We start from the raw sequence: 17,709 nt of genomic DNA, 5'->3' as shown, positions 1-17,709 counted from the left end.
TTATGTTACCTCAGATAATTTATAGGGTAGGATAAGTCTTTCTCCAACTGTCACAGTCTTCCGGGTGGTCAGTGCTTCAAAAAGTGTCTCCTCTTTAACCTAGTTTAAGAACAGTGTATATCAAAGTGAGCAGCATAATGTAGACTTCACTGTTGGCAGCAATCATGGCATTCGAGTTATCATTACACATGAGTCCTCTTCTGTCTTTATTTTATATTAATGATGTTCCTTGATCAAGATGTATTTGACATGGTAATCTTTCTTCCAACTTCAGAGGTAAACCTCGTCTCTAATTAAAGCTTAATGATGTCTTTCCTATGGCAGGGTATTAGCATATCCTACAGCCTTAATCTTTATTCCAACTTCAGAGGTGAACCTTGCCTCTCTATTTGTAATCCTTTTTTAATTTTCTTCCTCGCAGTTACAAATAAGCAGAAACTCACTGCAAAATATCCTACATGCAATTGTCAACAACTGGCTTTTTGTACATCCCAATTGAAATCAATTCATCAATGAATGTCATGCCTTCAGTAGCAAAGATTCAAACATCTAAAATTCCTTTCTCTTCTACCTGTTCACCATCCTCCAAATCATTCCATACAGGTTTTTGAAACTTTCTCGGACTTTGGTTGGGCTGCATTTGGATTATTGTATGCAGTTCTGGTCACCCCATTACTGGAAGGATGTGGAGGATTTGGAAAGGTTACAGAAGTTTACCAGAGTAATGTCTGGATTAGGGGGTGTTGGCTAGAGGGAGAGGCTGGACAATCTTAGATTGTTCTTTTTCCAGGAACATTGGAGGTCACGGGGAGACTGACAGGAGTACTTAAATTTATGAGAGGCATAGGTAGGTTAGAGAGTATTAACTTTTTACCCCACGATGGGATAATCAAATACTAGAAGGCACAGTTTTACGGGGAGAGTACCAAAGTTTAAAGGAGATGTGCCGGGCAAGTTTCTTTTACAGGGAAGGTGGCGAGTGCCTGGACCATGCGACCAGGGTGGTAGTTCAGGAAGATATGATAGAGACATTTAGGAGACTTTTGGATATTCACATGGATGTGTAGGGAATGGAGAGATATGGATTATATGCAGGCAGATAGGAGTAAATCTTGGCATCATGTTCAGCACCGTCACTGTGGGCTGAAGGGCTTGTTCATCTGCTGTACTGTTCTATCTTCCATATCTAACGTCACCACGTGCAGCCTGGTGTGAAATAGTGTTTACTTTCGCTTCTGTGAAATACTTTGGAATATTTCATTACATTGGAAACACTACATAAAGACAAATTGCTCTTCTTGTATTTGATGAATGCATTTCACTATTTTCAACCATTGCATGTAATGAGGATTTACAAATTTTATTGGGCAAGAAAAACTGCTCAGAAGCCAAACAAGGGGCAAATCAGAGAGTAATTCTTTAAAAGCTTAAAAAAACCTCAAATGAACTTGCACCATATTTAAAATAGGAATTAATTCCTATTATTAATTCCATTAATGTTTCAATGGTTTATGTTTTATTCTTAACTGTTTACTGTATGTCATGTTGTTACTTGCGAGCAAAGCACCAAGGCAAATTCCTTGTATGCATACATACTTGGCCAATAAAATTCATTCAATTCATTTCAATTCAATTCATCAAAAGAACAAAATTGCCCTCAAATTCTACGCAGTAAAATTAGTAGAATTGTTGACTGGATTCACTACCTCCAGAAGTTCCGAGACGATGGGTAACACCTCTGGATTACAGATGTCAATGGAATCGTCACGATAGGACTTCTTTTTGTATTTTATATTCCCAAGGTGCAATATTGCAGATAGAAGAGAAAAAATTCTGTAAATAAACCATAATTAAAAATAAAATCATATTCAGGATACTTTTCGGTCTTAGAATTCAGAAGATTAGCAGGTCCTGGATTCTAAGCACATAAATCACAGCCTGGATTTCATCAATGTTGCTCTGCATTCTTTTCAAGAGAATGACATCAGGTTACTGGAACATTTGAGCTTACACACACACTTCTCTCTGCCGAAGTAACTGAACTTTCCCAACCTGGGTTACACCATCATTGATGTAAACTGTATGCAACTCAGCGAAGATACAACATGGTACACGACCGAGGCTTCGAGAAATCATGAAAAACAGACATGGTCTCCAGCACATAAATGCTCCAGTTAAAACCACTATCTCAAGTTATTTTTAAATATTTAATACCTGCCTCTCAACAATACATAATCGAGTTCGCATTTCCGGCCAATCAACTCACCGATTCCGTGTTTTAGGCAGAAATCCAACCATCTCCATTGCCAGCTGTAAACGCTCAAAGTCGTGCTTCAGATCCTCCCCCTCAACTATGAAACTGTCCTGCTGAATTTAGATCAAACAATTTCCAGTTAGACAATATTATATGCAAGTGCTACAATCAATTGTCACCCCTCCTCCGAGAAGTCACTGGCTCCTTCCTTGAGTATCGTTTCACATATATTAGTTACCGACACTTGAAATTGGCTATTACTTAGGTAAGAGCCTGATACATTGTCTGACTGCAAAGAACAATATTATTATCATGAATTTGTGGAATTCTCTGCCACAGAAGGCAATGGAAGCCAATTCACTGGATGAATTTAAAAGAGAATTAGATAGAGCTCTAGGGGCTAGTGGAATCAAGAGGTATGGGGAGAAGGCAGGCACAGGTTACTGATTTTAGATGATCAGCCATGATCACAATGAATGGCGGTGCTGGCTCGAGGGCCAAATGGCCTCCTCCTGCACCTATTTTCTATCTTTCTATACTGATTGTTGACCCCCTCCAATTGCCCCATCACACCAGTCTTCAAACGTTATGCCATAAATTCACTGCTGTCTCGGTGTATAGATCAAGAACTGTACTTGTCTAAAAGACCCACTCCATTTTTTATTGTTATTTGCCCAAATACTTTCAGAAATCAATAGGATCACTGCCTGTCAACAAAAGGCCCCAAATCCAACAGGAGCCAATCTCTGAAGTTTACTTAATTACTCATACCAAAGAGATTGAATTTCACAAACAGTCATCTTAAGATTCGTCCAGGTCCATCAACAAATGTTTGATGCACTGAGAGCAAATTAGAGCCACAAGTTTTCTCACTATATGCAGTAATGTAAAATTTGGAATAGAGCGCTGTCAGGATTAGAGAGCATTAGCTATAACATGCTGGAACATGCTGCCAGGAGTGATGGTGGAGGCAAACATGAAAGGGGCATTTAAGAGGCACTTAGATAAGCACACGAGTAGGCACAAAATGGAGGGATATGGATTACGTGTAGGCAGAAGAGATTAACTTGGTGTCATGATCGGCACAAACATTGAAAGCCGAAACTGTGCTGAATTGTTTTATGTTCTATGCTTCCAAGTGAGGGCTTTCGGAAGTTGATTCATGCACCATAATTATTCCCATCTAATCAGCGCCCAATATAAAGGAGCTGAAACAGCATGCTCTAAACATACACCTGAAATTCTGTCTGTTCAAAACAAAAGTGACTAAGCTGTTGAGAGGGCAGAAAAGATTCAGAAGGCTGTTTCCGGGATTGGACGGCTTGAGTTATGACAAGAGAATGGATAGGTTGGGACTATTTTCTGTGGACTAAAGGCGGCTAAGGCTTATGAAATCATGAGTGGCATAGATACGGTGGATGATCACAGGCTGTTTTCCCCACAGTAGGGGAGTGTAAATCTAGAGGGCATAAGTTTAAGATGAGAGGGGAAAGATTTAAAGGGGACATAAGTGAGCAATGTTTTCCAATAAAGGTGATGGGTGTATGCATTGGAAGTGGTAGAGGCAGGTACAATTATAATGTTTAAAAGGTATTTTGAGAGGTTCATTGAAAGCAAACGTTTAGAGAGTTGTGGATCAAATATTTGTAAATGCAACTGGCTCTGGACCGAAAGTCTTATTTCTGTGTAAATGACTCTATTTGCAGTATATGAGTCAACTACCCAAGATTTAAGTATGAGTCAGTAAATAAAGCAATCGCAAGGATTCATGAGGCTATTTTGGGATAAGGAAGTAAGTGCAAGTAAGGGGGCGGTTCTGCAGTTACTACAATATTGGGTTATAACTACTATCGTAATCAATGAAAAAACAAGAATTTCACATTCACGGTGCTTGTGTAACTTTGTTTTAATTCCATATGCTGTTGATCTTTTACAGTTGTGTGGATTGCCCTCATACTAAATGATAACTCTTGATTACTGATGGCTGAACATATTCCTTTAATATGGTGACAAAGAGGAACTCTAAGGTAATTCTGGGCAAACCGCAAAGAACAAATCCTCAAAAACAGCGAGGGAAAGCCATGTACATCTGCATTTGTTACAGTAGCAAACAATTATGTGTAGAAGAAGTTTCTGAAGAAGGATCTCGACCCAAAACGTCATATAACATATAACATATAACATATAACATATAACATATAACAACTACAGCATGGAAACAGGCCTGTCCGGCCCTACCAGTCCACGCCGACCATTCTCCCTGACCTAGTCTCATCTACCTGCACTCAGACCATAACCCTCCAATCCCCTCCTATCCATATACCTATCCAATTTACTCTTAAATAATAAAATCGAGCCAGCCTCCACCACTTCCACCGGAAGCCCATTCCATACAGCCACAACCCTCTGAGTAAAGAAGTTCCCCCTCATGTTACCCCTAAACCTTTGTCCCTCAATTCTGAAGCTATGTCCCCTTGTTGGAATCTTCCCCACTCTCAAAGGGAAAAGCCTACCCACGTCAACTCTGTCCGTCCCTCTCATAATTTTAAAAACCTCTATCAAGTCCCCCCTCAACCTTCTACACTCCAAAGAATAAAGACCCAACCTGTTCAACCTCTCTCTGTAGCCTAAGTGCTGAAACCCAGGCAACATTCTAGTAAATCTCCTCTGTACCCTCTCCATTTTGTCGACATCCTTCCTATAATTTGGCGACCAGAACTGCACACCATACTCCAGATTCGGCCTCACCAATGCCCTGTACAATTTCAACATTACATCCCAACTTCTATACTCGATGCTCTGATTTATAAAGGCAAGCATACCAAACGCCTTCTTCACCACCCTATCCACATGAGATTCCACCTTCAGGGAACAATGCACAGTTATTCCCAGATCCCTCTGTTCCACTGCATTCCTCAATTCCCTACCATTTACCCTGTACGTCCTATTTTGATTTGTCCTACCAAAATGCAGCACCTCACACTTATCAGCATCAGTCACTTATTCCTTTTCTCCTGTGATGCTCTCTGACCCACTGAGTTACTCCATCTTTTTGTGTCTATCTTCGGTTTAGAAACATGGAAAATAGATGCAGAGAAAAGAGGTTTCTCAGGTAGGCAGACAAAGATGACCAAAAGGAACCGAGACAAACCAGCGTGAGGGGCAAAGAGATTAGCAGGAAGGCAGGTTGGATGTGGGTGTGTAAGAAGCAACTGCAGATGCAGATTTAAACCGAAGATAGACACAAAAAGCTGGAGTAACTCAGCGGTACAGACAGCATGTCTGGAGAGAAGGAATGGGTGATGTTTAGGGTCGAGATCCTTCTTCAGCCTGAATGTGGATTGGATCTTCAGGTTAGACCCGAAACGTCACTCATTCCTTCTCTCTAGATGCTGCCTGTCCCACTGAGTTACTCAAGCATTTTGTGTCTATCTTCAGGTTGGATGTGGGTACAGGCAAGCAGGCAGTTCCATGCTGCAATTTGAATACAATATATAACGTTTCATTTAATTGCAGTGTTAATCTCATTCCACAAAATTAGTGCTTCAGAGGGTTTTAATTAAAGATAAAATAAGATGACAGGATTAGTATTGTGGAAGGATGGGACCAAACATGCCTTCTTAATTACAAGTGATCATGTGGTACCTCATTATACAACTGGAGATTTAACATCAATGATCAAAGCTCATAAAAGGCTTGTCAGAAAGATCTTCAAATAGATTCAATGCACCAGTGTCAATGCGATTTTCCTCATGTAATCATTTATTCATGGTGATTTTGCTTTTTGCAAAAGATGGGATGAAGAAATGTGTTGAATTTATAAACTGACTTGCATGGTTGCGCATGTTGGCTGTGGAGGGAAGAGGGAGGGAGGGAGGGGGCTTTCTATAATACTAGATTCATAATGATTAAATTCATAAAGATAACCACAGCTTTGAAAAGGTGACAGCAGATGTATTATATCGGGTCAGACATCTAACTTGCTGTGCTTGTTAAAGGTTATAGACTATTCCTGAGATCAGTCACTGGACAAAATGGATCGCAACAAAAAGGTCTGAATTTCCACACACTTTACAAATTGACAGACAACGCCACCATTGTGGGCCGGATATCAAATAATGATGAGTCGACATACAGGAAGGAGATTGAGAACCTCATGTCCTGGTGTCGAGACAACAACCTTTCTCCCAATGTCAGCAAGACAAAGGAGATAGTGATGGTAATCCATCCAGGACCGCAGGAAATTGCAGTGAATTGTGGAAGCAGCCCAGACCATCACACAAACCAACCTGCCTTCCAATTACTCCATTTATACCTCATGCTGCCTCAGGAAGGCCAGCAGCATAATCGAGGACAAATTGCACCCTGGCCACTCCCTCTTCTCCCCTCTCCCATCAGGCAAAAGGTATAGAAGTGTGAAAACGCACACCTCCAAATTCAGGGACAGTTTCTACCCAGCTGTTATCAGGCAATTGAACTAACCTACTGCAACCAGAGAATAGTACTGTACTATCTACCACATCAGGGACCCTCGGACTATCTTTGATCGGAATTTACCGACTTTACTTTGCACTAAATGTATTCCCTTATCGTGTATCTGTACACTCCGAATGACTCGATTGTAATCATGTTTCGTCTTCCTGCTGACTGGTTTGAACATTTTTCACTGTACCTCTGTACACGTGACAATAAACTAAACTGAAATTGAAATACTTTAGGTTTCAAAAGACTTCATGCCTCAAAAGACTTCATGCAAACTCATTGCTTTTACAATGTTCACAATTTACAATGTTGCTAATTACATAAAACAGTCTTCATACATTAAGAACACACAAACAGTTAAAAGATTTTGGGCAACATTTCTACAAATAGTGCCATATATCTATCAATATTCATAGAGACTCCCTGAATTTAACACTTTATCAACAACACCCCCCCATTTGGTATGCAATTGTTAAAACTGCCAAGATGACACACCTAAGCTTGGGGCTTAAACAATCTTCTGATTCAAACACAAAGAATAAACAAACAGCAATCCACCTTCCCCACACAAAAACATGAATGGAATCACCAATATCCAATATTCTGAAGAAGGGTCTCGACCCGAAATGTCACCCATTCCTTCTCTCCAGAGATGCTGCCTGTCCCGCTGAGATACTCCAGCATTTTGTGTCTACCAACAATATCCAATATCTGCCTTAATCATTCCAATGCTTATATGTTCTCATAGTTGACTTAAACTCAAATTATAGCATGTTTATTGTGGAAAGAAAGCAGACTTTCCTTTTCTGAGGAACAATATGTTAAACAATCATTTTTACCCAGATGAGTCATTTCAATTCTAAGTGATTCATTGATACTCATCATTTTAACTGTAGAAATTATTTGGTGTTGTGATAGAATTCTGATCAAAGATCAGTTACCAGTCTCTTCTACATCCCGCAGCTCCGCTCTTGCTCCCCCTCCCCCCACTCGCAACAAGGACAGAATCCCCCTCGTTCTCACCTTCCACCCCACCAGCCAGCGAATCCAACATATCATCCACCAACATTTCCGTCACCTACAACGGGACCCCACCGTTGGCCATATCTTCCCATCCCCTCCCCTCTCTGCGTTCCGCAGAGACCGTTCCCTCCGTAACTCCCTGGTCCACTCGTCCCTTCCTACCCAAACCACCCCAACCCCGGGCACTTTCCCCTGCAACCGCACGAGATGCCACACCTGTCCCTTTACCTCCCCCCTCAACTCCATCCAAGGACCCAAACAGTCTTTCCAGGTGAGACAAAGGTTCACCTGCACCTCCTCCAACCTCATCCATTGCATCCGCTGCTCTAGATGTCAACTTATTTACATCGGCGAAACCAAGCGCAGGCTCGGCGATCGCTTCACTGAACACCTGCGCCCGGTCCGCATTAACCAAACTGATCTCCCGGTGGCCGAGCACTTCAACTCCCCCTCCCATTCCCAGTCTGAACTTTCTGTCATGGGCCTCCTCCAGTGCCATAGTGAGACCCACCGGAAATTGGAGGAACAGCACCTCATATTTCGCCTGGGCAGTTTGCAGCCCAGCGGTATGAACATCGACTTCTCCAACTTTAGATAGTTCCTCTGTCCCTCCCGTCCCCTCCTCCTTCCCAGATCTCCCTCTATCTTCCTGTCTCCACCTATATCCTTCCTTTGTCCCGCCCCCCTGACATCAGTCTGAAGAAGGGTCTCGACCCGAAACGTCACCCATTCCTTCTCTCCCGAGATGCTGCCTGACCTGCTGAGTTACTCCAGCATTTTGTGAATAAATCGATTTGTGCCAGCATCTGCAGTTATTTTCTTATACTCAGTTACCTGAAACACTGACTGCTTCAGCCACAATAGCCTATTGCAATAATCATTTTATTGAAATATTCAATGTAACAACTGACATATTTTGACAATTATCCTAGTGCACAAACCGAGGATGAATAGTGGTGAACTAGTATCTCACCACTGGCATGGCAAAACTTGAATACTAACCGGCTCTGAATCAGAGTAATAATCGTCCCAAGTTTGCCTGACCGGTTTCTTTGTCATCTTAAAAAACAAGGAAAATTATGTTACTGCCCCACGTACTTACAAAGCCAAGTTAGTTCAGTAATAATTGATAGAACATCAAGATCTTTGCCCTGAATGTAATGTATTCTGTCTTCAATGGAACACCTGCCACAAGTGTGGAATGCAAACAATCTGCTTTTGGAGCTGACCTGGTTCAAATAGTGGTATTCCTCAGGCTTTAGCAGGTAGAAACTCTTTTTCTCTTCTTCACTGGCACCTGCCAGCAGGTAGTAGAATACGTGATAGTTCCTGAAATGGCATTACATAGAATATTATATCTGTAAATATTATACTCAGCAGCAGAGGGGAAGAACTACAGCAGTTTAAAAGTTAATGTACCGACATTTCACGTCCAACAGTGTTAACAGCAAATAAAATGTAGTCAAGATCAAAAGGTTATAAAATTACAAGAGACATAGATAGGGTAGACCGTCAGAATATTTTTCTCCCAGGGTGGAAATCTCAAGTACAGGAGGGCAAAGCTTTAAGGTAAGAGAGCAAAGTTTTGAGGCAAATTATCTCCCAGGTAGAAAGTGGTTGGTGCTGCCAGGGCTGCTGGTGGAAGCAGACATAGTGGCATTTAAGAGGCGTTTAGATAGGCATGAATATGCATGAAATGATGAGATAAGGATCATGTACAGGCATAAGGGATTAATTTAATTTGGCATCTTGTTCAGCATAGATATCATGGGCTGAAGGGTTACATTTAAATAACTATAGGACACCAAGAGTTAATGCGGTGACAACTAAAATCAACAATACAAAGCTAGATTATTATGCATTATTCTATTAGAATAAACTTTTTGATATAATGATAGCCATGATATTTTATTATTTTCATTCAGTTTTCGATGTTGATTATTTTTGTCTCTATATTGACCCCTGCACATCAAATTCATGGGGCAGTATCTGTATCTAATCAAATTCATTTTGCTGTAGGATTGGCACAGATCTTCAATTCTAGAGATTATATACTAAAACTCTCGTTCGTTTGTTTGTTTGTGATCTAACTTCAGCCAAAACGGTACACGATAGCGCAACAATTTTAGGCCCACCTTACTCACCATCGTCACTTTAGTGATAATGCAAGTAGTTTTATTGAAATCGGTGTTATATTTGTAAAGTTATTAACATTTTAAAGTTTAAATCTATCTCCGAGGGAGGGGGGAGGGAGAGGGGTGGAGGGAGGGTGAAGGAGGGAGGATAAGGGGGGTTGAGGGGGATGGAGTGGGGGGGAGGGGAAGAGTGGGAGGGTAGGGGGGTGGAGGAGGGAGGATGGGGGGAAGGGGTGGGGAGAGGAGGGGAGGATAGGGAGGGAGGGGGGAGGGGAGGGGGAGGGGGAGGGAGGGGGAAGGGGGGATTGAGGAGTGGGGGAGTGGGGGTGAGTGGGGTTGAGGAGAGCGGGGAGGGGGGAAGGACAGGGTGCTGCACCAATGCAGGAGAAGTTTGGGCCCAACGGGCCACTTGGTCTAGTCATCAATTAATACGTTTCGATCGGTTACCACTTAAAATCCTTCAAATGAGCAGAGCTCTCAGTCATCTGAGGAATACATGATTCTACGATTCAAAAAGCACTCAAGCCATTAAAATCTTAATTAATATACAAATAGGCAACGGCATTTTGGCACACGTACAAAAAGTTATTTCTGGAGCTGCATCAGCTGCAGTAATATATCGTGAAAAGATTTTGCAACTCCGTCCACTATTGCACTCCGTCACAAAAATAGTGAAATGTGTAACTATTGTAATTAGAGGCCAATTTTGTTCAATAACAAGTGTATTGAGACTCAGTACTCGGTGTCCAAACATTACCATTGAAATTTAACAAGTCAACCCAAACAGAAGTTAATGCCAACCAGCTGTTCCATCAATATCAATGAAAAGAGAATCGTGGAAACTGAGGCTTGCAAAAAAGGATTATGGCATACAACCTTACAAATGCAACTAAAACTTCAATTTCACAGGACACACTTGCCTCAAGAGCTCATCTTTAGTACCATATTAAAGGAACATGTTTAACACGAGGACAGCCACATAAAGCTTTTGTTTTAAATATTTGATTTCAGATTAATACTCAAACTTAGATCTTAGTGCACTCTTAGCACAGATATATTTCTAGGCAAGTGTTGGGTCATATAGTTGTGTCAGAAAGATTAATACCCACTGTTCGCTGCTACTTAATAAAGATCTTAGTGCTACATTGTCTCTTTAAAAGTTCTGCATGTCTCTTACCGTTCATTATGTTCCTGGTAGACCAGCCTTGACTTTTCCAACAAATACTTTTCAACATAAGCTCTGAAAAAACAAATTGGTGCTCTAGGCTTAATCAGAAAAAAATCCACAGAAATACAACAGTCACTGTTTAAATAAACAACATACATTCATTGAAAATATAAAATCAAAACCATAGGTTTGGTATAAAGAGAGTGCAATAAAGTATCATCAGACTGGTTCCTGGGATGGCTGACCTATCTTATAATAAGGAGTGATCGATTAGCCGAGGCTTCAATTGTTCAGAGTTTAAAAATGAAAGGTTACCTCGTTGAAACATAGAAAATTCTTAGAGGACTCAACAATATAGATATAACCCAGATGGTTGTCCTGACTGCGGAGAAAATCAATGAATGTTTCATTTTCAAATTAAAAGGCTGGCCATTTAGGGCAAACATGAAGAGAGATTCAGAGGGTAGTGACTTGTTGGAATTCTCTATCCTAGGAGGCTGCGGAATCTCAGTCATCAAATTCATTTGAAATAGAAACAATAAAATTGGTGATAGATATGGTGTTGAGGCTAAAGATCAGCCATGATCTTAATGAAAGGCAGAGCAGGCTTAGGAGTCAAAAGATTTACACCTCCTATTTTATTATATTTGCATAACCAACCATAAACAACCAAAGCCACAGTTCAAAGAAATAAAAATGGGGAACCACAGACTGATGCATAATTTGGAAGCTGATGTTTTATAAAAAAAGGCTGAGTGGGTAACAAATTCCATGAATTGTTAATCGTGAAAATAATCAATTTGTGCTATGTCTGTCATCATTGGCCCTTAAACAACATGCTGAGTGTATACTTCTGTCATTTATAAATATATACACACTCACACACATTTATCTATCTGTACTCGAAGTGGTAGGAGAGGGAAAAAGATGATTTATGAAGTATAATACAACTAGAAATCGTTTTTACTATGTAAAAAAGACACAAAGTACTGGAATAACTCAGCGGGTTGGGTAGCATCTCTGAAAACATGGATAGGTGACGTTTTGGGCCTGGACTCTTCTTCAGACTATCGACATTTCAGGTTGGGACCCTTCTTCAGATTATCATTGTGTGGTTAGGCATAAATTAACTATAACATCACTTAATGTAAAGTAATAGAATATTCAAGAAAAATAAAAACATCACATATACTATACAATCAAGTTGAAGCATGGAACTTTATAACTGAAGAAATGGGTGAGGTAAATATGTTAAAGAAAGGTATCACAAAATGCTGGGGTAACTCAGCAGGTCAGTTAAAGAAACATCAATTGCTGGAAACTTTAGCATTTAAGTTCAAACAGCTGGAGGTACCTTCTGCACATGGTCCGCAAAGACACACGAAGTGCCCTAAAGCTCACACATGGCAGTGTTATTACAAGCAACATGTCTCAGCAATCTACCCAGGATCCAAAAAAAACGTGGTTGTTTTTATCATGCAAATAGCTTTTTAACCCGTTCTTCTTCCTTTTTATGTCATCTATAATCCTCCGCCAAGTCTATGTAAAATGTTTTTATTCAAGGGCAGCATCTCCTTCGACGCTGGAGCAAATTCCCATTTTGTCTACTGTTTGCCACATTGTTTAATTCTGCACTCACATTGCACTCTAGAAGAATCACAATCTCCTCTAATTCAGTAATACACAGAAAGCATGGCTTCACAATCACCTGCAATCTTCATGATCAGTCTTTCCAAATATCCATGTGTGCTCATAATCAGAGACATTAAGATAATCAAAAGGAGCAACCATACCACATTTTATTGCCGTCCCAATCCAGGACAGACCTGCAACCCTCAACTGCTATCAAAGCTAAGATCAGTTCAATCAACACAGCAGGGATGAAATCTCTAATCTCTTCATTTGCTTGGCTCTACATATTTAATAATTGAACTTCAGGATAATCGGAAACATGAATACAGAAATAGACCATGAAGCCCCACAACTGGTTCTGTTACTCAACGAAACAATGGCTAAATCATGGCATAGATACTGTATTCGATTGTGCCAAATGGTCAGAGAGAGAGAAAGTGAATGGGGGAAGGGGGAACCGAAAAGTAGTTGGGGGAAACAGAGGATGGGGAGAGTGAGAAATGGGGAACGGGGAGTGGGGTAAGTGGGGAACGGGGAGTGGGGTAAGTGGGGAATGGGGTAAGTGGGGAACGTGGAGTGGGGTAAGTGGGGAATGGGGAGTGGGGTAAGTGGGGAACGGGGAGTGGGGTAAGTGGGGAACAGGGTGGGGTACGCGGGGAACGGGGAGTGGGGTACGCGGGGAACGAGGAATGGGGTAAGTGGGGAACGAGGAATGGGGTAAGTGGGGAACGGGGAGTGGGGTAAGTGGATAATGGGGAGTGGGGTAAGTGGGGAACGGGGAGTGGGGTAAGTGGGGAACGGGGAGTGGGGTAAGTGGGGAACGGGGAGTGGGGTAAGTGGGGTAAGTGGGGAACGGGGAGTGGGGTAAGTGGGGAACGGGGAGTGGGGTAAGTGGGGAAAGGGGTAAGTGGGGAACAGGGTGGGGTACGCGGGGAACGGGGAGTGGGGTACACGGGGAATGGGGTAAGTGGGGAACGGGGAATGGGGTAAGTGGGGAACGAGGAATGGGGTAAGTGGGGAACGGGGAGTGGGGTAAGTGGATAACGGGAGTGGGGTAAGTGGGGAACGCGGAGTGGGGTAAGTGGGGAATGGGGAGTGGGGTAATGGGGTAAGTGGGGAACGGGGAGTGGGGTAAGTGGATAACGGGGAGTGGGGTAAGTGGGGGATGGGGAGTGGGGTAAGTGGGGAACGGGGAGTGGGGTAAGTGGGGAACGGGGAGTGGGGTAAGTGGGGAACGGGGAGTGGGGTAAGTGGGGAACGGGGAGTGGGGTACGTGGAGTGAGGTAAGTGGATAACGGGGAGTGGGGTAAGTGGGGTACGTGGAGTGAGGGAAGTGGATAACGGGGAGTGGGGTAAGTGGGGAACGGGGAGTGGGGTACGTGGGCAATGGGGAGTGGGGTACGGGGAGTGGGGTAAGTGGGGAACAGGGAGTGGGGTAAGTGGGGAATAGGGAGTGAGGGAATTACTGACCATGTCAGAGTCACACATTACTCACCCTCGCACTGTGCCTGTTTCCTGGTAGTTGACTTGAATGAATTTACCAAATCGGCTGGAATTGTTATTGTGAGCAGTCTTTGCATTCCCAAAAGCCTGTTTATAAAACAAAAATCAAGTGTCTAAAAATTGGAACAATGACTCTACTCATAATCTATTTCATCCTACATTTCTGTTAACACAGAGAATTTAAACCAAGAATCTGTTTTAAAATATAGAATATTTTTAAAGAATGTACAATAATAAAAATACTACAAAGCATGTATGGTTTCCAATTATACATCTATTTTATATTCAAATCGTGGCAAATTAACTTACAAATGAAGAGTAGGAAGTGTGCACCATTCAGCCCCTTGAGCCTGCTCACCATTTAATACCTTCATGGTGGGTCTGATTATAACCTCAACTGTGCTTTTCCATCTAAACTTGATAACCTTTCACCCACTTGCTCATAAACTATCCAACTCTACTACCTTTGGGGAAGAGTTCCAAAGACTCGGGCTTCTCTGAAGATAAGAAATTCGGTCTCATCTGCCTTTAATGGACCAACACTTAGTTGCAAATAGTGACCTCTAGTTTAAGATTTCCCACAACCTCTCTGCACCCACACTGTTAAGTCTTCTCACCAATTCTCAGTCAAGTTACCTCTAACTCTTCAAAGTTCAAATGGATATAGATTTCAATTACCCAACCTTTCCTTATAATACATACTCAGAGGTATTAGTTGAGGAAAATTAAATTGCCATAAATACACTTACATCTTCCCTTTAATAAGGAGATCAGTACTGTTTAGAGTACTCCAGATATGGTCTCATCAATGCTTTACATATCTGAAAAGTATCCTCCCACCCTTTCTATTCCATTTCTTATCAATAAGTAACATTGTTAGTTTTCCATTACATGTTGAACCTGCATACTAGCCTTTTGTGAATCCAAGCACAAGACCCAGGATTACAGTCCATGTGTCAGATCTTTGACCATTCATTTAACCTATCTACATTTCTCTACAGTATGTCATCTCTCCACAGGTACATTACCATAAATACTACTACCAGATTTTATTTATCTCATGCTTAACTGCACTTAACTGTGAGAGACATAACTGTGGAAGAAAAATAACTGCAGATGCTGGTTTAACCCGAAACGTCACCCATTCCTTCTCTCCAGAGATGTTGCCTGACCCTCTGAGTTACTCCAGCATTTTGTGTCTACCTTCGACATAACTGTGGATTTAGGTAAGTGTCCAATTATTGTGTATGTTCCCAGTTTACTCTTCCCAAAGTGCCTCTCCTCACATGTAGAAGTTTAAATACCAACTAATCTACATCACCCTGCAGCCAGCTATTTTCCTCACTATCAAAAACACACCAAGTTTGCATCATCTGCAAACTTACTACGCATTGCTCACACATTTACATCCTGTTAATATTTATAACAAATTGTAAAGGTCCTCGCAGTGACCCCTGTGGTATACCACTGGTCACAAGGCATCTAATCACAAAAACAGAGCTCCATTTCTGTCTCTTGTTAACAACCCAAATGTGGATCCTTGGATCCCATGGGTTCAAACCATTCAGACCAGCCCCCATGTTGGATCTTGTCGAAGGCCATACTTAAGTCTGTAAGCTACATCAGTCACACTCCTCATTCAAATATTTTGCTACCACTTCAACAGGATGTATGGCTTTTCCTGTGGGGTTTTTCAGTAATAATTCTAAAACGTGCAAAAAGGAGTTAGAGGCTTTGTTTTAATATAATTATTCATTATGCAAAAATGGAGAAAGACTGCAGTCGAATTGCTCCCACCCAATCATCACCAAACAGAATTAAAGAGTGTGCAAACACAAAACTCAAAATGTAAGACCACGGTTTCATGGAACTAATCCATTCTGAGAAAAACCGAACAGCTTGCGTCAGAGTGCGCACTGACAATGGACATTGGTTTGGTTTATTATTTTTGTGGCTCCCTGCTTAGCATTACACTCGCCAATCCTTCATTTATACTCGAACACCACATTTCAGCTGCATTGGGACAACTTCAAAGCTTTCCTGCTTTTATTTGCAGCACAAGCAATTTCCTGCTTTAATTATTTGCCTGAAAGATTACACATTACATTTGCTTCACATTTTCATTATTCACAGAAGAACATACAGAGGTGAAATGTTAATGACTGAAACACAAGGCAAGAAAGCATCATTACCTTAAACTCCAAATTAATAATCTAAAAACGGGGGATTACTTTGTTATTAAAGTGTATCACATACACACACACATGCACAAGTTTTAATGCTAAATCTGCTATTTATAATTCTGAACCCATCAATCTTTTATCATGTCATAAATGATAGCAGAATTAGGCCATTCGGCCCATCAAATCTACTCTGCCATTCAATCATGGCTGATCTATCTCTCCTTCCTAACCCCATTCTCCCTGCCTTCTCCCCATAACTCCTGACACCCATAGGGTGTCTATCTATCTATCTCTTCTGTGGCAAAGAATTCCACAGATTCACCACCCTCTGACTAAAGAAATTCCTTCTCATCTCCTTCCTCAAGGAACGTCCTTTAATACTGAGGCTGTGCCCTCTTGTCCTAGACACTCTCATTAGTGGAAACATCCTCTCCACGTCCACTCTATCCAAGCCTTTCACTATTCGGTACATGTCAATGAATTCCCCCCTCATTCTTCTAAACTCCAGCGAGTACAGGCCCAGTGCCGTCAAATGCTCATCATAAGTTAACCCTGTCATTCCTGGGATCATTCTTGTCTGTTACAGAGAGAAAGGAGGGAATGGGGGTTCAGGGGGGAGGAATGAATGCAAAATGTAAGCCACAATCAACTCTTGTTGTCAGCAATGAAGCAATGGTATTTACTATGTGTAGGAAAGAATTGCAGATGCTGGTTTAAATTGAAGGTAGACACAAAATGCTGGAGTAACTAAGCAGGATAGGCAGCATCTCCTTCTCTCCGGAAAAGTTGCATGTCCCACTGAGTTACTCCAGCATTTTGTGTCTACCTTCGATGGTATTTACTGCTGACTTCAAACTTGGATTGTAAAGATCTGTCATTATCTCTGGCATGAATTCCTTACATTGGTTGTTATCAGGTGACAGACCATGGATAACAGGTCTTCATTTAACAACGGTAACACCATCAGGATGACAAGCTAGTCAGTCACAATGTAGTATTCTCACTGACCATGAACTAAAAAGCCCAACTCTTAACTTCATCATTTTACAGAGAAAAGTAGGGATTGAAGTATTTACTATATTATGGTGGAAGATAATGTCTCAAAAGGGTAACAACCAAAATAATATTACTACGGGCTAGAATTTTGGGGAAAAAAGGACTCAAAAAGTGCTGGATCATTGGGTCAGGCAGCATCTCTGGAGGATAGGTGACGTTTCAGGTCAGGACCCTTCTTCTGAGTTACTAAACACACTGCGTCTTTTTTGTAAACCAGCAACTGCAGTTCCTTGCATTTGTAGAATTTTAAAATATTTACCCAAGGGAATGAAT

At 41.5% G+C, this 17,709-nt stretch overlaps 1 protein-coding gene across 1 annotated transcript in view; it reads right to left on the bottom strand.

The window, feature by feature from the left end:
* myo9aa (myosin IXAa) overlaps positions 1-17,709 on the bottom strand; it is a 165,224-nt gene that overhangs the window by 102,426 nt on the left and 45,089 nt on the right. Inside the window, 7 exon segments of the mRNA XM_078429986.1 lie at positions 10-99; positions 1,707-1,833; positions 2,267-2,367; positions 8,762-8,818; positions 8,989-9,088; positions 11,072-11,134; positions 14,190-14,284. Of these exon segments, the coding sequence (XP_078286112.1) occupies positions 10-99; positions 1,707-1,833; positions 2,267-2,367; positions 8,762-8,818; positions 8,989-9,088; positions 11,072-11,134; positions 14,190-14,284 (633 nt within the window).

The sequence above is a fragment of the Rhinoraja longicauda genome, chromosome 38, assembly GCF_053455715.1.
Source record: "Rhinoraja longicauda isolate Sanriku21f chromosome 38, sRhiLon1.1, whole genome shotgun sequence".
NCBI classification, from domain to species: Eukaryota; Metazoa; Chordata; class Chondrichthyes; order Rajiformes; family Arhynchobatidae; genus Rhinoraja; species Rhinoraja longicauda.
The sequence above is the reverse complement of the archived record's forward strand: the minus strand, read 5'-3'. Positions and strand labels throughout refer to the sequence as shown.